This window comes from Sminthopsis crassicaudata, chromosome 2, assembly GCF_048593235.1.
Source record: "Sminthopsis crassicaudata isolate SCR6 chromosome 2, ASM4859323v1, whole genome shotgun sequence".
Taxonomy (NCBI): Eukaryota; Metazoa; Chordata; class Mammalia; order Dasyuromorphia; family Dasyuridae; genus Sminthopsis; species Sminthopsis crassicaudata.
In genome coordinates, this window is record NC_133618.1 from 409,761,798 (window position 1) to 409,782,472 (window position 20,675).

Sequence of the window (20,675 nt, forward strand, 5' to 3'; positions counted from 1 at the left end):
TAAATCTAATACCAAAAAAAGTGGTGGTGTTTGTGAGACCTTGTTTAAGTCTGGCAGACCAAACCATGTGGTTAGGGTCCTGAGGTCTTCAAATGAGAGCACTATAGCCAGCTACATACATCATTTCAAATAGGAAAATAGTCTGAGATAGTTGGGTCATGGTCTATTTGTTCCTGAAGATATATTCCTGATTGTAATCTTACCAATTAATCTTGCCTCTTCCACAATTTTTATAAGGAAATTGTTGTAATATATTGCTCATAGTAGGCATTTAAAAATATAGCAGGTAAAAAGTTCCTAATTTTCTGACTACATTAAATAATAAAATCAATTCATGAAAAATGGACTATAAAACATAAAACTATGATATTCCAAGTTTTTAAAACATGTTTAAGCCTAAAGTTTACATTTTGGTCCTAGTACAACTTCAGAATGGAATTCAATAAATTGTCATATTTGTTGTCATGTACTCATGACTAAGGATGGAAATAAACTAATAAAACTTTGATTAACTGTGTTTTTTTCCCCCATTTTCATTAAAGAAATGTATAAAGCAGAACTTTAGGGAGCCATTTTTCTTAAAATGCCTATATTATCCTCCCTAAAATCTTTTGAGCTTTCTTCAAATGGATATTTTGATATAAAGATTTTTTTTCCCACATTGTAGACTTTTACCCTTTTAACTTAAAAGTACTCTAATCAATAATTACTAATCAAGGAATCCACAAAATGATCTATGCCATCATGGGTTTCTACATCATCATTATTATTTCAAACCAACTTTCCCTGAGCCCCAGCCTTTCCATGCCACTAAATTTATGTGAAAAGTTGTTAGTTTTGTAGTGTCTCATTAAAGAAATAACTAGATTTTATATAACTAAAAATATCACTTGTCTTACTAATATGTGGAAGTGATAACCTTTATATGTCTGTGATAAAGCACTGTATATGTATACAGATAATTAAGATAAATTAAGAATCAGTATATAATGCTCCTCTCCTCTTTATTCTACAGGAATTTTAGAAAACAAAAAGGTTTCTCATTTCTTAGTACAAAAGTTATACATTATCTGGGAAATCATCAATATATTGTATTTGTTATAGGTAAATGGTTCTATTGAAATTCTATGGAACTCAACTTTCAAGATTTTTACATATATTGGGGGGAAAGGGCCTTCTCTGAAATACAATCCTGAGGTTAGTGAAATTATTTTAATCCTTTTAAAATAAAAATAAAAGCTTATTATCCATAATTCTAAGTAATGATAATTTTCCTACAATTTTTAAACCTTTTCCCCATATGGTCATTAATACCATAAGATGGAAGTATGACTGAATTTTCCAAATTATTACAAAAATGGTTCAAGCAACAAGCTTGAGACAAAGTTAATGTGAATAAATGGAGAGATACTCATGAACAGAAGATTGGCTCCCAAGTAAAAATAAATTTTTCAGCTATTGTAATTGAAGACACATAGAAAAATCTTGATCTGTATCAGTGGAAGGTGTATTCACAATAAAATTATCTTTCACAGTATTAAAATGGAAAATAACTCATTGTATAGTACCTTTTGATTTACAAAGCCCTTTATTCTTAACCATTCTGATGTAAATAGTCCAAATATCACCATCCCCAATTTACAAAAGAATGGAAAAGGTCTAGCCAGAAGTCTTATAATCAGTGTCAGAGCCAGAATTTGAACTTCATTCAGTCTTATGACTCCAAGACTAGCAATTTCCAGCTTCTCTACGATATCATGCCATTAATATACTTGAAAAACATATTTAAAACTTCTTAAGACAAAATGGACATTAATTCAATTCAACATAATTATCATTAAGTGCCAACTATGTTCAAAGCACTATTATTTACAAGGTCAAGAAGCTAGCTTTCTACTGGGAGAAAGAAAAAAGTATGTGGTCTGAAGAACTCAGAAAACAGCTTCTAATAGGAGCTTATAGGAGTATTAAATGAAACTTACTTAAAGATAACTAAATATTCTAAAAGACAGAAAGAGGAGTAGCATTTTAGGTGTTAGGCCTGTACCAGAATGCTCAAGGAAACACATATAGGCCATTTTAAGCAGAGTATAGTGAAATAGTATGAATTAAGTCTTAAAAGTCCAGTGATGATAGAAGGTGCTAAATTTACTCAGGAGTATCAAAATAACTGATTCAATTGGAAAAAATTTTTTTTTATTGAGAACTCACCTAGTCCCTTCCCCCAATAGCTTTTAGAAATCTACTGACCAAACATTAAGAAACAGTTTTAATGGTAATCTTCCCAAATTACAAAGAACTGAAAAAGACTGACCTATCTACCAATGGCTAAGTTTTGTTTCCTCTTTATAAGGTTGAAATTAATTATGTTACATAATATGAATATCACTTAATTATTTAATCTGTATGGAAAGCTCTAAAAGAACTGACTTCTAAATCCAATTAAGACCCTTAACAATCATATGAAATTTAACTCAAAATAGAAAAGATTGTCAAGCTGGTCTAAATATTGTGGATTAGATTATTCCAGATATTTATATTAAAGGTATTCAACAGAGTATTTAAAACTATAAATAAGTTTTTAAAAACATTTTACAGCCTCTTAAAAATTATAAATTTTTTTTAAATAAATTTTCCATTTTAGGACAAATGGTAAAATGGAAAGGCACACATGCCTAAGTGCTCAATATAGGTCAAATTTCCTTCAGCTCTACTTGTAACATAAGATGAAACACATCCTTGGGGTTTCTGTTGTTCCTAAGCTATCTTGTACTTTAAGCAGTATTTGTCTACTAGTAAAGCCCACATACAGAGAGGGAAGGTTTATATGGCTAAGAGAAACACTTTGTATCAAAGTTAAAAGTAAAGGCCTAGAAGTGAAAGGCAAGGCAAAGAAAAGGAATGATGAACTCATGGGAAAATGAAAAAGAATGAACTAAAAATGGTTAAGCAGTATAATGCTACATCAAATTAAAAAGAAAAAAAGGTCTGTGTAAAATACCTATATAGTCTTCCAACTAACCCAATTATTTAAAATTTAATATTCATTCTTTCCACCTGATTATTTAAAAACCAGGTAAGCCTTAGTGCTACCTTTTGTAAAAAGAGATTAGAGGGAGAGAATCAATAGATGGAATATAATTATTTCCAAAAGGTTCTACCATTTGCCCTCAAGTCAGATTTTCTGTTAGTAAAACAACCCTGAAAAAGGACTCTATTTCTGGCCATCTGACCACCACTCCACCCCCACCTCATTATTGTCAGTACAACACTGTTACTTTTAGAGATAGTTTCTAACACTAGAAATGCACTTACTAATATAATGTGGAAACAAAAAAATATAATAAAATCAGCCAAAAAAGACTATTCTATGCCTTTAAAAACCACAGATGTGTGTTCCTGATTCAAATCCTTAAGTGGTATTGATGGTAAGGTACTTGGTTATGTTCAAATTGCTCATTAGCTTCAAATTCAATCATACTTAAATTAAGCCTGGATCTAGTTTCTAGTTCCTGTTTAGATCAATTTGTCCATGCTGAACTTATTGTCTTTATAGGTTTCACCCCAATTAAAACATTTTTTCCAGTTAACATAATTTTCTTTTAAAATATTAAACTTATTATTAGGAAAGGGCTGAAGGGGTTACTAATCAACTCAAGGCTCAAAAACACGGTGGGAAGAGATTGGTTCTGCAGGTTTCCCAAAGATAATAGACCACATTTCTCCCTTCTGAAAATAACAGAAAGATCAACAGAAGACAAAAGGAACATGTTTAAAAAACAAGTTCCTTCCAGAATTAATTTTTCTTAAGAATAAGTATAGACAGTGAAGCCAACCAGGTTAAAAAGCAATACTGCATATTGAAACCTTGTTTAAAAATTCTCCCAAGGTTTATTCACCATCAAGAAATTTCCTACAAACTGTGTCATGTAGAAGCATTAAAAATTAATGATAAACTTTATCACAAAATTAGTTTAAGACAATTTGACTTTAATATAGATATTTCCTTGAATAAGGAGGGTTGCATTTATGTTAGACATATTTACACCAAGTATCTGCATTAAAATTAAAGAGTTCTAGAATTACAATGACCAAATTTCATAAACTATATTTATAAATAATTTCAAAGTAAGTTATATGCAGAACAAAAGAAAACCACTAACTCAGAATGTTATTCAGACCTATTTTCCAGGGAGACTAGGTAGAGTCATAATCTAAGAACTGTGCCTAAAATCAGGAGGAACCGAATTCCAATTCAGTCTTAAACATTTAATTTGCTATGACCCTTAGGCAAGTCACTGTCTGCCTCAGTGTCAACTGTAAAAATTAAGAATAACAGCACCTGCCTCTTAAGACTGTAGTGAGGATCAAGTGAGATATGCTCAACACAGTGCCTGGAACACTATATAACTGCTTGCTATTTTGATTATCATTTTAATTACTGTGACCTTAGTACTATAAAAAAAGGCATTCTGGTTTAACAAAACCTTCTATCAATAATAAACTATGGTTGACTGTTAAAGCCAGAAAAGATAATATATATGAAGTTCTTTGTAAACCTTATATATAAAAAACATATACATAGGCTATTATTAGTGGACTTTAGCATAAGATCAGCATTCAAACCACAAATGTGTTAATTAAAACCAAAGCACAAATCTGAGCACCAAAGAGATAACCAAGCATTGTATAAGGGCTTTGGAAGAATACAAAGCATAAAAACAAGTTGCTACCCTTAGGGAACTTGTGGTAAGAGGCATGTGGGGTAGACAGATATTCTTTTTAAGAGATTATCAACAATTAAGTAAATTATCTACTAAGTACACAGTGAATGTTAAAAATAATAAATAATTCAGAGTGGAACATTTAAAACTATAAACAAAAATACAAAGAATAAGGTGTAGGTGTCCTTAAAAATTATCTCCCTCTTCCTAATACTAAGCTTTCGAAAAATGCAGGGGAAAAAACATTAATTTCAATCACTAATATCATACAATCTACCTGTCTAAGAAATTGGAGGTTAGGCTAAGGAGATGGGAACGTTCCAATTTTTACTCCATAACCTCCTAGTTATATATGCAATGAACCAGTTAGCTAATTTTCTAAGAAATGTTTTACATGATTTATTGCCTTCCTATTATGTGGGGGGGAGGGTCAAATTTTTTTAACATCAAGTATAATTTCCTGAAAAGATTTTTCTTCCAGTCTATTCAAGGTGAGGGACCTCTCACAAAGCTAGCCTATATTCATTCAAGTTCATTCAAGAACTCAGCTTCAAAGTTGTGCCCCATATATTTACCAAAAAAGCATCCTTTGAGGCAAGGGGGAACATAGCAACTAGAGGGGAGTGCCCATGAATAGATTTTAGGAGTCTAAGAACTTGGATGGGAAGAAAAGGCTACATTCTTCATTTTCATTCACCTCTTGATATTTACCATTTCCTTAAATTATCAATTAAAAATTAACATTCTAAGAAAAGGTTCGTAGGTTTTGCCACATGGCAACAGGGGTATGTGACACAAATAAAAACTTTTAAGAACCTCTACCTTTGGGGCAAATTTACTTAATCATGGAATGTTATTTTAAAGCAGAATGCTTTCTTCTCATTACCCCATCTCAGGAATCACACAGATAGGAGGATGGTTGATGATGGACAGAACTCATTTGAAGATAGTGAAAAAACTTGACTGATTTAAAGCTCTCAAGCATGTGGTTTCAAAACAATCCTTTAAAGAAAATAGGATAGGCTAGGAAACGAAATAAAAACAGTAACAATTTAAATGTTTGGTTTTTTTAATCAATTAGCATTTATTAAGAATTTGCTATATGCCAGGGCTGTGCTAAAAACACTAAGGGAAAAATAGTTCCTTAAAAAAATTATGTTAGTCTTTCTTAAGTTAAAATATGTCTATCTACACCACCCAAAGTTTTTCATTCCATGTTTCCCGCTATTTGCAATTGTGACTTCTTCCATAATATGTTTTAGGTTAGTAAAACATGATTACATTCTTTTATTAAGAGAGAAAACACTAATTCAAGAGGATAACATTGTTAACTAGGCACCTGAAAGTTCTTTAAGAAAATGAACACTTCCATCAAAGGAACTTCTCATTAAAAACTATAAACATTTACAAGAGTTTCCAAATGCTTGGGTCAGAATACCATTAAATTCTAATTTCTGGATTTTTAGTTACCAATAACTAATTTAGTTTTTCATTTTAGTTTAAATCTACTAAAATAATGTTGGTCAGCTCAGCAAGAGAGATGCTTGGATGAATATGTCAATTATTAAAAGGATCAAAATATTCCATAGCAAATAGTCATAACATAAATCATGATTTTTTTCAAACTAATTATTTTATGTATTTCCATTTAACTTCAAAGTATCCACTTTTTAGTTTCTATTAGCAACGAAAAGCATAGGTTCTTTGAAGAACTAAGAACCAAACAGAGATTAGTCACCAAATACTGAGGCGATCAAATCTCTCCCTTGCATTCAGACAATGACAGACACATAACTTTTTAAATTGTCTACTGGGTGACTGGCTGGCTTCAATGGTCAAGGAAGAATCATTCTATCCTTGGAATTATTTTAGTTGGAGATGCAGGGGTATGAAAGGGGAAGAGAAGGATTATAATTCCTAGAAATGTCCTAAGAACTCCAGACTATGAGACTTTTTAAAAAGTTACTTTTAGATACATCTGCCATTTCTACAAAGTACCAAAAGCTCTCACAACCAAAAATGAAGTTGTCTAAACCAAGGTACATGAAAGTGTATTAAAAGAATGGCAAAGTGAAAACTATAGATCAAGAAAAACTGTACTTGAGAAAATCATTCCCAGATGAATTAAATACCTGTTTGGAATGTTCATCTCATTGGTATAAGCATTCCTACTCACTCCGCAGTGCAGACTGCAACTCACCTACTTCTAAAATAAGATCTGCATCCAAATGTTTATACTTTTTTGTACTTTCAAATATCCTGCCAAAATTCAAAGCACTAGGATTTAAAACATTTAGGTTACTACTCAATTATTCTTGCAATTGATAGCCTAAAATATGTCCCCTTGAACATCATTTCTACTTGAGGTTTCAGTAAGGAATATGAATTTACCTATTTCTTTTACAAATAGGTCATTGGAGCAAAGCTTTAAGACTTGCAATGTATAGATGAAAAAAAAAAAAAAGAGAAATGTGGTTGACTTTTAAATGTTTTAAAGAAAATAATCCACTTCATAAATATAACTAAGTAGATTTTTAAAAATTCTTACATTGTTCAATTTTATAAATTGCCTGCCACCTTAATAATATGTGTACATATTTTAAAAAATAATTTTATTAATGTGATCTGTCTCAAGAAACAGCATTGTATATAGGATAAAGAACTGGCCTTGGAGCTAATGTTCACTGACCTGTGTTCATTGTACAGTCTCAGACATTTAACTAGCTGTATTACTCTGGACAAGACATTATGCTCTCAAATAATTTAAGACAACTTTCAGACCATAAAAATTACAGTTGGCAGGGGTATAGTCTCCTCATCTCAGTTCTCTATATTCACTATCAAAAGTCCAATTCTTATCAAGAGTCTTAAACAGACTGTTGGGATGAATAAAATTACAATACAAATGTTCTTCTGTAAAATGAATAGGAAATCTGGCTGGATTGAATCGGGAAAGGTGCACATTGTTTTCTACTGACTTCAAATCCATCTCTTTTAATATAAAAATTATCCCTGTGGCTACTCGATTGTGGAATATATACAATTAATATAAACAATTCAAAAAAGCAATGGAAAATCCATTGTAGGCACACTCAAGAGCTCAAAATTCACTATGACAAATTTGCATGCAATAAACATTTTATAAGATATTATACAGGATACATATTAAAGAAAAAAAAAAAGGGCCAAGGCCAAGATTTGACAACGAATACATGAGATACAATGGTACTTCTAAGATACTGAAAGAACAAGAAAGTCTCAAACATACTGAGTTAATAAGACACTTTATGGAAGATAAATGGGAAAACTAATAAAAATCAGACAGTATAAGAAATTTCAATTTCCTTTATTAAAAGTAATGTTCAACCAAAATTTTGAAATTCTCTTCTGTGGATGGACTACATATAAACTCCAAAAAGCTTGGTGTTTTTAGTTTTTTAATTAATCTAATCATTTTACTTTTATAAAATGCTCAATGTAGTAATGAGAATGAACAGAAATTATTATATCACATTAGGGGGTATATGCCTCTGAGTGAGAAAGAACTAGATTCATAATTCCTTCCCTCTGACATACAGACTGTGACTTTAGACAATATAGAATGTTCCCAGTGTACCAAGGCAGTTTTCTATGACTAAAAGCGGTAGATAGGTGCTAGCTAACCAGCACTGGTAGAAAGGGAACTAGATATACCAATTAAATCATAGGTTTAGATACCCCTTCCCCGAAAAAACCTTGCTTCTCTCTCTCTCCCTCCCTCCCTCTCTGTCTCTCTGTCTCTCTCTCTCTCACTTTCACACAAACACAAATAAACATACACACCCAGAGTGTCTTACATTTAGAACTGGAAGGGACCTTAATAGATGTTCTACTTCAGATGCTTTCATGTTAAGAATGAAGAACTTGAGGCTCACAAAAGTGAAGTGACTTCTACAAAGTCACAGGCATTCGGGGGCAAAACCAAGATTTTGTAAAAGCATGTTTTGATTCTAAAGCCAGCACTCTTCCCATTGTACTGTGCCTAGCACAATAAAATATCATTAGTTATTTTCTTAAATTAAGATTTTTAAAATATTGTTAAAATTTCAAGAATTCATTTACATGCAAGGACCTTACAACTTTTGTGTTTTGCCTCCAACAAAATGTTAATGGTTACAAGTAATAATAAAATAGTAGCATCCATAGTACAAAATTATTACATGCTCAATGGGAGTAGAGCATTCAGTGATTTTCAATGTATTTTAGCTGTGGGTCCTAAAACTATTTTTGAACAAGAAAATGTTCTGGATGTGCCTATTATATTTTACTCCAGAAAATAACTTAGGAATTTAAGATCTGGATGCAAAATAAACAATAATTTAAAAAAAGTTTTAAAGGGTTTAAAATAAAACCCATCAATAAAATTCAAGCAAACTAAGGTCCATGTTCTCAACCTTCGTTTTGCCTTAGTTTACACTACGGATACTACTACTCACTGCTTCACCAGACTGGCTGCATATAATTCCCACCAAAAGTAAGGCTAGTGCACCATGGTCTCTGCAAAAAAAAAAAAAAAATCATATCTTGATTTGTTATTTTGAAATATATGTAATCTAACAAACTTATTCAAACTGCGTTTGCTACAAATTATATCTAAAAATATCTACAACATCAATGGTTCTTTAAAATACAAATCCTGTTGTTTTCTAGAAGGGATGGGGAAAAGGAAGAGAGAAAAATTTGGAACAAAGTTTTACAAGGGTGAATGTTGAAAACTATCTTTGCATGTATTTTAAAAACAAAAAGCTATTATTAAAAATTAAAAGAAACAACAAAAAAAATTTTTTTTAATACAAAAACTACACATCAAAATGTGAATTTTCCCAAAAGATAGACATTTTTATCTCATTTAAAGTATATAGCATAAAGACTCTTTAGATAGGAACTGCATAGTTTATGCCAGGAAAAAAAAAATTTATTTAAAAAGTCACTAGTATGAAAATGGTTTCCTCATATAAATTTAGAAAATTATTGCTATAAAAGTAACCTAGGATCATGTAAGTATGTTTTTAAGTTTTAAAGGATACATAGTAGCAACAATTTTTTGTTTTACAGAATAAGCAACAGTTTTGCCTTCAAAGGTGTTGCCCACATTTATACATTTCATTTTCAGCTTTTTAATGGCTGATTAAACCTCACTGCATTAATATTCCAATAAGGAGAGAAAGGTAAAGACACAAGTGTCCATGAAAAATGAAACATTATAACAAGTGCTTTCTCTTCCCATCCCCTTATAAAAAAAGGAAAAACAAAAAATAGTTTACATGATATCGGTCAATTTGGCATATCTATTTGTTCAGATTGACTCAGTGAGAACTTATAAAAAATGAGGCAGCCGTTGGTTTTGGAAGACTAAAAGAGAAAAACAAATATTCACAATTCAATAAAATTTAATGTTTTTACTCAATGGATGAATTCAAGACATTTCTTTTATTGTCCTTCAATTAAAACTGAAATCTGTTCCCTAATATTTTGTATTTAGTGCCATAGCAAAATGGAACAGATAGGTCTGCGGTTCATGCCTATCTATACATGGAGAAAGGAACACCAGTGCAATCCTTGGAATTTACATAGTTCTGAGCTTCAGAAGGGCTAAAACAGAATAGGCCTTCATACTGAGTTCAGTACCAATATAAGACCACCCCAATGAGCAACTAGTGGCTATCCAAGCAGATAGGGAAAAGATACTTTTGGCCTAAATGAGACAAAAAGATTCAGCCTCTTCCCCCAGGCTCCCACTCAAAACAAGTGACAGACCATTTCACTTCTCAATAAACTTCCCTTTGATTTGCTATTTTGAAGAGACCATCAATTAAATTTTGAAAATATATGTTATCTTTATGCCTGTTACTTTATGGTTGTTTTGAATAGAAGCCCAATTATTGTTTTTAAATTTGACTAAAAGTTTATATTGTCTTTGTAAGAAAAATAACTCATTGACATATAATAGTTGTAGTCACAGATGGCTATGTATAAAATTGCTAAGGGATTCAAGTATTTTTAAGATCAATTAAAAAACCTTTTTCAAATTGATTTTTAAACGAAGCAGCTCACCTTGCAAAATTAAGAGTTGCATTCCTCACTCTGACCTTTTAGCTTCTTTCAAGGTTTAGCTCAAGTTCATTCTCACAGTTCTAGATCACCATATCAATGTTACTTACTCTTCCTTTTAAGTTATCCTGTATATCTCATCTATATACTTGATGCCCTCTCCCCAATAGAATTTAAAGTGAGATTATTCTGTACACTTAAACACAGCTCAAATACTTCATTCTATAGATTTTTGCTACCAAATAAGTATCCCCTACCCCACTTATTTCACAAATATTTTACATTTATTTATCCATAGGGTTTCCTCCTTATCTGAAGATAAAGATTGTTTTGCTAGTCTTTATTTCCTCATCACAGTCTATAACACCATGCCTTGGTAAACAGGTTTTTACTAATTGCCTGTTGGTTTGGGTCTGCTCTCTTAGTGGGATTCCATCAAGATCTATTTAATTTTCATTTATCAAATATCTATCTACTTTGTCCAAGGTGCAGATTGTTTAGAAAATTTCTTACATTAACTATGTCATTTCCTTACCACTGACCTCCACCAACTAACCAAGTCTTCTGGAGGCAGTAACTCAATCCTATAAACCTTCGGCACCAAGTAGATAATCCAGATATTAATGAATAAATTTGAAAATGTAGTTAATTCAACTGCAAAACTTTTTTTTTTTTAAATCAATGTTTCCTGTTAAGATTTATTCATTAGTCTCAAAAAGAATAGTAAACTGCAAAAGGTCAAAGTGAAAGGAGGTGAATTCTCCCAGCTACACACTCAACCAATTAAAAAAAAAAAAAAAAAAAAAAACAACCCACTATTACCCAGATTTTTTTAAAAGACTAAACCAAAACAATCACTATAGCTTCAAGTTTGATAACACATGGACCCTATTTACAGGAGCAACTTACCTTTTTGTACCTTCCTTTTGCAGATATTAAGTCCAGAGTCTCATAATCATTGGTCCTCTGTTCTGTTTGATTCAATAGCATACATATTGCTGAATGATTTCTACTTCAAAACCTAGTAAATGAATCTGTAACAATTCCAGTCTTTTTTTCTACTATACCCACTTTTCAATACTAGAAACAAAATAAACTCACATTTTTTAAGTTCTGAAGTCACCTGAAGTCTGTAAATAATTGTAAAGCCTCTTGGGGTTTTTCCCCCCTAAAATCTAATGTCTTCTTTTCATAATATTTTCAAGAATACAATTTAGATCTATTTTTAAAATGCAGCATGTCAGGGATTTTGTGGGTGAAAGAGGATTTTTGGTAGAAGAGATGGAGAAATGGCCAATCTAGTGATAAGGGACAAACTAATGAGCCATTTAGAAGAAGGTGAGATACCATCAGCAGAAGGTATGCTGTTAAAAGAAACAGAATGGAGAGCCATGAATGAGAGGCTCTGCACTTCAGATCTGCAAAAGAAGGGAATAAGAAAGTTAACACTGAACTTAAAAACATATCACCTATTATTACCTTAATATATACTTAATTTAGACATACAAACAGATATAAATTAGAAACTCTGGTTAGTTAGATTTTGTTGAAGTTTTGAGTCCAAAAATTTCATTCTTCCAGTTTTAAAATAAGTATCTTACACAATCTTCAACACTCATAGTCAATTACCATGATTACTCCACTGTCAATTTTTCCTCAAACACTTATACAACTATGTGCTGCACAATGTGAAACGATGATAAAGGGAACAAGGGTTTAACAAGGTCCCTGCCAATAACAAAGCTACATTTTTTGGAGGCCCCACAGAAATCTTATATCCATTAAGCCTTTTTTTCTTCAATTTTTCATAAGTTATATCATCATTTAAAATTTTCTTTGGAGTCAAATTAAAGGAAAAAATGTTTACAAAAATGTTAGATCTGTATCATAAATATACACGTGTGTAATTCTTTTCCTTGTAGTTAGATGTAGCCTAACAGAAAAATCCACTTGAAGTCTAAAAGCACCTTGTTAAACTTAAGAATCCCTCAAGATTCATCAAGCTTTAATGAGGTTCCCAACTAAAATCTCCAACCTATTAAATGAATTTTATCCTCTGTTCTCTAAATAATTTAAGGTTGGTAGGGGAAGAGATTTGGTTTTGCTACTGTCTATGGAATCACCTCAACTGCATTATAATTATACCAAGGATAACCCCACCCAAAGGTCCTCCCAAGACCATCTAAATGAGGATACTTCACAACTTCACTCCCGCTAGAGATGCACTATCCCTCTTTCAAGGGCAAGATGCCATACCTGTCCCATTCCAGATGCCTCTAAGAAAGAAGAAAAGGGGGAAGGAATGTTGCCTGAGCCCCTCCTGAAGAACGGGGATGGGGAGAGGTTAAAGTGGCTTTGTGGACCAGCTTCCCCACTATCCAGCCCACCTCCCCCCCCACCCAAAACCCTAGTACCCCACCTCCCTCGGTCCATCCAGCCATTTCCCAGACGTGGTGAGAAAATGGCCAAAAAAGAGATCTTATCCGTTTATCCCTTGTGTGGTTGTGAGCCCCGGGGACAGAGGGAAGCCAGAGGTTGGGGGGCTCCTCCCTCCTCCCTTCCCTCAGAGCATCTCCCTCCCGGGCGTACTCTCTCATAGCCCAGCTTCCCTCCCGGGCGCTGGAAGCACGTTGCCCCAGGGCCGGCCCCGAGTAGCTGCAGCAGCCGCATGGACAGAGAAGGGGGCGGGAGGCGGATCCGCCGCGGGGGTCCCCCACCCGGGAGCGGTACCTTTTAGACAGATCCATGAGGACCCCCGAGAAAAGCTTTTCCCCGAGGCGGAAGGACACCACGAGCGCGTCCTCGATGATGTGGTCCAGGGTGACCCGCACCTCCGAGCCCGGGATCAGCTGAGCCACAGCAGAGTCCCCGCCCGCCGGCGGGAGCAGAGCCGGGGCCGCTGGCTGAGACTGGGGCTGAGGCGGCGGCGGCGGCGGCTCCTCGGGAGCCGGTTCTTTCCCTTCCTCCGGCGGCGGCGTTAAGGGCTCGGGTGCCCGTGGGGCTATTGTCGCCTCCCCCTCCTCTTTCGGTTCTCTCTCCTCAAAGCGAGCGGGAGGTTTCTCTTCGGGCTCGAGCCTCTGAGAGTCGGGCTCCAGCCGAGGCTCGGGTTCGGGGCCCGCCACCCCGGGACTCCGGGCGGGCTCCCCCGCCGGCGGAGGCAGTGGCTCATCGGCCTGAGGAGCGGGCTTGCCTTCCGCCTCATCAAGAACCAGGGCTTCGGTGGCGGTCACAGGCAGGGGATCGGTGCCGGTTTCGGCACCCGCTTCGCTGCCAGGGATGGGCTCCATCTCTGGCTCGGCCTCGCCGGCGCCCCCCTCCCCCGGGGACGCTGCAGTCGCTGCCGCCTCCGCAGCCACGGCCGCCATTTTCTTTCTGGCTTCTCCTCCTCCGACTCGGGCAGCGGAGACGGCGGCGGCGGCGGCGGCGGCGGCAGCGCTAGGTTCCAGGGCCTTCCCTTCCCTCCTTCAGAGAACCCCTTCCCGCCCCTTTTCTTCTCCGTTCATCTATGCCGCTGCTTCACTGGCTGCCTTTCGCACCCCGCCCACAGGTAGAGAGATCAATTGGCCGGATTGGATGCCCATCACTTTGTCGAGTCTCCACCCAGAGCGGGAACTTCTCATTGGCCGGTCGAGTTGTCAAACGTCAAGGGTTAAGCGATGGAGTGGGAAGGCGGGCTCAAAACGGGAAAAGAAGAGTAGAGGAAAGAAGCTTGGCTTGGGGCAGGAGGGGCTGCCAAGTTTTCTATTGGCTAGTAGAGAAATTAAGGGTCTTGTGGTTTGCCGCTGTGTCTGTCCATTTTTCTCTTTGAGTTCAAAGAAGAGAATCACATGGCTTGCCAATCATTTCAGAGGCAGCGGATGAAGGAGTAAGAGAACAAGGTGGGGTAGGGACTGAGAGGAAGAGCGGTTCCCATGATGCACTGCGCCACACCTTAGAATAAATGTTATTTCTAGGCAAGAATCTGTCTGGCTTCACATATGGGGCACTATGTGCTTGTTTGGGGAGTGCACCAAAGTTTGGTAACCTAGGACCAAGAAGAATCCTTTAAAAAGGATTATCTTCATATCTTCATCTTCCTTATCAGTACAAAAAAAAGTGGGTTTGTTTTTTTTTGTTTGTTTTTTTTTTTTTGCAGAAATCTTTGAGCACAGAGCTGCCATAAAGTGAACTGGATAGATACTGATGTTCCTGGGTTTTTCTAGAATTAAGGAATTGTGCCTTGGAACCCCAGCTTCGACTCCCAAGTATTCTTTGGATTTGGTCTTTTTTTTTCTTTGTAGGTTTACAGCACATTGGAAACCTCAGTCTCCTTATTTGAATCCCAGCCCTTCTCCCATCAAGTGTACACAATTTATGTTCTTCTCCTCTGTATCCAACTTGTTCTCAACTCCCTTTTCTTCTTGCCTATGTTCAATAACCCTTTCTTCCATCAATCTCCCTATATTTCTAAAACTTCCATTTCAAAAGTACTTCACCTTCTGTCTAAGGTGAGCAACCCCTCCCCCCAAAAGAGGTGGTTGAAAGAAGAAACTTTGAAGGAGTAGAGAAGAGGGAATGGAGATCATCCACACGGAAGGAAAACAAATTCTGAATAGAAAATTTACTCGGAGCAAGCTTCATGGTTTCCATGTGAGGAAAATGTCATGGTGCTTCTATAAGAACTCATCCTTGGCTTGAAGACCCTAGGAAAATACTGAAAAAGATTGCTACAATTAAGATTCTATTTACAATTAAATTTGAAAAAACATGACATTCTGTTTCACTGTGGATACTTAATAAATTGTATGTAAAATGTTGCCTTCCTTTAAAATAAAGCTTTCTGAGCTAAATTTCTGTGCTGTCATTCAATCATGCTATATGATATCCCCTGGTGAGAAAGCACTCTTTGTGGTTTGTGATGAAGATTTTACTTGTATAATTTTCCAAATACATACAAAATTGATCATGAGAACACTCCTATTATTATGTCATTCAACTGGAAAAGACCTCTGAGATCATCTAGTCCAATTCTCTAATTTTATAGATGAGGAAACTACAGTTCAGATAGATTGTTATATGCCCAAAGTCAACAACTATTAAATTGCAGAACCTAGATTCAAATCTGCTTCCTCTGACTCAAAATCCAATGTCCTAATCCATCATAGTTGGAATCCCAACTCCAGTATTTACTTAATATGTGACCAAGGTTAAATTACTTAAGCTATTTGAGTCCCAATTTCTTCATTTGCAAAATAGAGGTAATACTTTTGCTCTGTGCTCTGTAGGGTTGTTTTGTAAGGAAAGCTTTGTAAATCTTAAACATGCTATATAAATTAGAGATTATTGCTGTTATTCAACCTTATTTCCACTTTATTTCATGAATTGTATCAAGGATGAGGAATAGTATTCTGAATGCCATACTAGTATCTCAAAAATGGGATACCAGAAGGCCTCCAGTACATTGGATAACTGCTCTGTGGAGGTTTTGGGGAAAAACATGAGCAAGATTCACACAAGATGGGATGACATTGATTGATTACTATCTGTATTGCATTGGAGATAGTACGCACATAAATGAGGTCATAGATCTGCTGAAGTAAATACTATTTTCAATCTACAGACCAGACAAATCCATAAAATCTCTTCACAGTCCTTTACATAGGCTATTATTCTAGCCTCTGTGTTTTTGCTCTTGCTGTTCCCCCTTCCCTGAGATTCCTTTTCACTTCAGCTTTATTTTATCCCTAAAGACCTATATAAAGTTTTAAAGAAACTACATGAAATCTATCTTAGCTCTTTCAATATTTGTAATTCTCTGAACTTTCATAGCATTACGGTCATTAATACTCAGGTTAACCTTTTTATGTTCTTTAATTGTTTATGTTTTAGAAACTAGTTATAGTTTAATTATATTGTAAGCTCCTTCAGAGAGGAGGGTCACATTTTTTCTTTTCTTTTTAACTTTTGTCTTCTGTACAGTTGTGGGCACATAGCAATATATTCATTTACTTATTATAGAAAGTGCCTTACACTATCTTTTGGAAAGACACCTAAGTATGTCAGAGGCTCTGACCCAAAGCTTTGAGCAACAAATACTAGTCTTAGTTAAAGAGATATAAATATTTCTGGAGTCAATTTCATAAATCTAAAAAGAGACATATTGTGATGTAGTGAAAAATCTAAGTAAAACACTCACAGATTTTGGATTGTTCTTGATTCTGTTACTAACTTGTTTTATATAATCTGGGGAAAAAATACTTAACTTCTGTTACCTTTAGTTTCCTCATTTATAAAAATAAGGACCAAAATCTACTTCACGAGATAATGCTTTAAAATGCTTTGTAAATTCTAAAGTAGTACATAAATTTATTTTAACATGGTTGTGTTCTGTATTTCATATATGATGTATTTGATTTATGAGAATACAGAATTTGCAAATTGAAGCACATACCTAACTAAAGCAGGAATTCATCCATTTTTTTAAAAATTTGCTGAGCATTTCATATATTCCCCACCCAATACTGTGTTCTTTCACGGCTAGGTGCAAACATAGGAATTGAGTAGAAAATATTGTTTTAAATCGCTTTTACTTGTTTCTATATCAAATTTCTACTTCTTGATCTGAATTTCTTTTCTTCTGAATTCTTTCTAAATTTTTTTGTTGGATTCAGTGGGGAATAGCTGTTAAACTGTAATGCTTCTATGAGTTGAATGTTTCCTGGGATTTGATTTGGTATGTGGTGCCCCCATTCAAAATATATAACTTTGTAAAGACTGCATTTTCTGTTCTTTTGCTTTACAACAAATTGCAATCTCTGTGTGTGTATATGTGTGTGTGTGTGCATGTGTGTGTGTGTGTGTGTGTGTTTGTACTGAATGAAGGAAAGAAGCTACTCTTATAAGGTTTTTCAAGGACTCTAAATGATTCATGAAGAGCTTTCAGATTCAAGGAGGACAGATGCAAGAACTAGGTCTCTCTCCTTTTTTTTTTTTTTTTTTTTTTCTTTTGATGAAATGAGGAAAATTCTAGAAGATGAACCCTTCCTTAGAAAGTGGCTTTTCCACTAAAACCTGGTTCCTAAGCAGCCTCAGACCACTAAATCAGGGTGGTAGATGATGTGGATGCTGAAAAAGGAAGTAAGGGGAAAATGATGCCATACCTACATAGTTTCTTTGTTCCTATGACCTTGAAGCAGCTCAGCAGAACTCACAGTGCTGCAAGAAAATAAACCTGAAGTGAAATGAAGGAGTCTTTGGCTAGTGTTAGGATTAGAGATTATTCTTCCTAGGGCTCAATTGCCACAGTAACTTCACTCTGAAATCTCTAAATCCTGTGTTTTTAACATCATGGAATCTCACAATTAGAAGAAACTATAGAGATAATTTAACTTTATTTATCGTTCATTCATAACAACATTAACTAGAGTTTCTTATCTTTTGGAGCTCAGGGCCCTCTATGATTTCACTCTTGTGACACGAAAAGGAATGTAAATATGGAAATTGGGAAGACTTGAGAATTGAAGAAATCAAATGACATATCTAGAGTTTAGAATAACACTGAGCTAGCTAGTTTTATGGCCCAGATTTCCTGACTTAATGGTGCTTTCATGGTGCTTTCCTTCCCACCCATCTCCTCTTTTTTTTTTTTTTTTTTTTTGGACCAATTGCTGAGTTGCATTGCTTCACAGTAACAGCCAGAAACAACACTCAAATGTACAGTGGAGTAATTAAGGAATACAGCTGGTTTTGGTAGCAAAAGTATTCATCTGTTTATCAACAACTTGATCTATTTCAATGTTTTATACAGAAATTATACTTTATTTGTCCCTAACAAATATATATTATTGATAATGATAATAACTATTTAACTCAAAGCATTGGCTGGTTCAAGCTCATCTAATGAATAGAGATGATAAAAAGTTAAATACTTCAGTGGATCCATGGGAATACTCCCTTAACATTGTAGATGAAAACACTCCATCCTTTTGTATAAACCCAGACAAAGTAAAACAAGCAGAACCAGAAGAACAATTTATAAAATAACATTGTAACAACTCTTTCTAAAAACTCTGGAATTCTGATCAACCTAATGATCACCACGAAACTTATACTCTTTCTCTCTCTCTATCCCGGCCTCCCCTCCATATATTTTATTTATAATGTTGTTATTGGACATATTTATGTTTACGTTGTTGGACTCCTACAATTTGGGAATTTGGTTTGCTTGACAATACACATATAACCAATTTTGTTTTTCTTTCTCAATGGCAGAGAGAAAGGGGAGATGGTTTTTCATTGATTGAAAAAAAATTTTTAATTAAAAAGACACAAAGCCTTTCATTCTCATCCACATTCTATCCTTATGAACTACTTAAGGTACTTGAAGATCTTTTTCCATGTCTTTTAACATTCTAAGGTTATAAGTCCAGTTTCCTATTATCCTTCACTTACCTATTAATAGTCTCAGGATGATCTCTCTTGTTCCATATCTGTTATCTCTGGCTTTTATTGTTATTGTTCAGTCATTTTAGTCAAGTCTTTCTCTTCATGACTTTATTTGGGGTTTTCTGGCAAAGATATTGGTGTGGAGTGTTTTGCCATTTCTTTCTCTAGCTCATTTGACAAATGAGGAAACTGAAGTAAACAGGGTGAAGTGACTTCCTCAGGGTCTCATAGCTAAGAAGTATCTGAGGTCAAATTTTAACTCTTAAGCTCTCCTGACTCCAGGACCAGAACTCTATCCACTTGGTCACCTGGGATCTTTTTATATTACTGGAGAATTTCCTTTTCTGACTGTAAATTTCCTAAATAGTATCTTTTTTGGGGGGAAGGTGCATTTTTCCTCCTCATTATATCCTTGATTACAAGCTATAGCTTACCCATGCCTACAATGAGTCACTCCATTGCCTTTTTGGGCACCTACAATTTTGATTCAGGAAAGAAAGTGATCCATGATTCTCAGCATATGGCATTATTGGGAAAATATTGGTATTAAAATACTGGGTTTTGTGTAAGGCTGTAGGTTTGGACTGTTGAAAGTGTTGCTCTGAAGTACTTTGGCAACCATAGGTCAATGAAAAGAGCACTAAATTTGGATACAGAGGAATTGGTTTCAAATCTTTAATCTATTACTTCTTAGATAATGTTAGTCAAGTCATATAACTTCTCCAGGCCTTAATTTTCTCATCTTTTAAAAAAAATTTTTAAAAATGAAGCAGTTAGACTGGATAGCAGCTATGATATCTTAATTTCAAGTCCATGAACCTACTATAATCACCAAAGAAATGGAATCAATACTTTTGCTTATTTCAATCTAATCTACTTTTTATTAGTATATTCAGAGTTATCAAAAGTCAAGATTAATATATTTATAAAAGGTAATGACTCCCTTTCTTTATAACTGAGGGGAAAGACACATAAGCCTCAATATCATATTGAAAAGCACTCAGATCGCTCTCAACAGTTACATCTTGGATTTGATTTGGCTAGTCTTGTTTCAAGAAAAGAGGGGTCTACAAGTAACTGTTAAAATTGACTTATGGCCTTGTTGTTACCTCTTTTTTGATACAAATAAATTTTATTTAGGTAAATTCCCTGTGAATGAGTGCTATGTCTCTATTACTTCAAATCCTTAACTGAACTATAAAATGTGTGATTTCCCAAATACAATCCATCCTGATTTCTTCCTAATCAATTCTGGACCCAGGTTGATGACTCTTTGAATTAGCTATCCAAAAATATATTTTGAGTTAATCCATAAGAACTAAATCAGTGAGCTGTCCTCAAAGGATGCAATATTTTGGACAATAATCATTCACAAAATTTTTTTTTGTATGCAGATTATTTGGTCAAACTATTTTGAGTGGTTATGAATCTCGCTAA

At 34.8% G+C, this 20,675-nt stretch overlaps 1 protein-coding gene across 9 annotated transcripts in view; it reads right to left on the reverse strand.

Moving 5' to 3' along the window:
• Window positions 1-15,638, reverse strand: part of PWWP2A (PWWP domain containing 2A) — a 35,644-nt gene extending 20,006 nt beyond the window's left edge. For 7 of the 9 annotated variants that reach the window (XR_012486667.1, XM_074291968.1, XM_074291963.1 and 4 more), the window contains exon 1: window positions 13,545-15,638. Coding sequence is in view for 6 of the 9 variants with exons in the window: in XM_074291968.1 (XP_074148069.1) it covers window positions 13,545-14,179 (635 nt within the window). In the remaining 3 variants the exon portion in view is untranslated. Of the gene's footprint in view, window positions 1-9,199; window positions 9,261-11,723; window positions 12,052-13,544 lie in introns of those variants that run through there. The other 2 variants (XM_074291966.1, XM_074291967.1) reach the window with 2 other exon arrangements.
• Window positions 15,639-20,675: the final 5,037 nt, after the last annotated feature.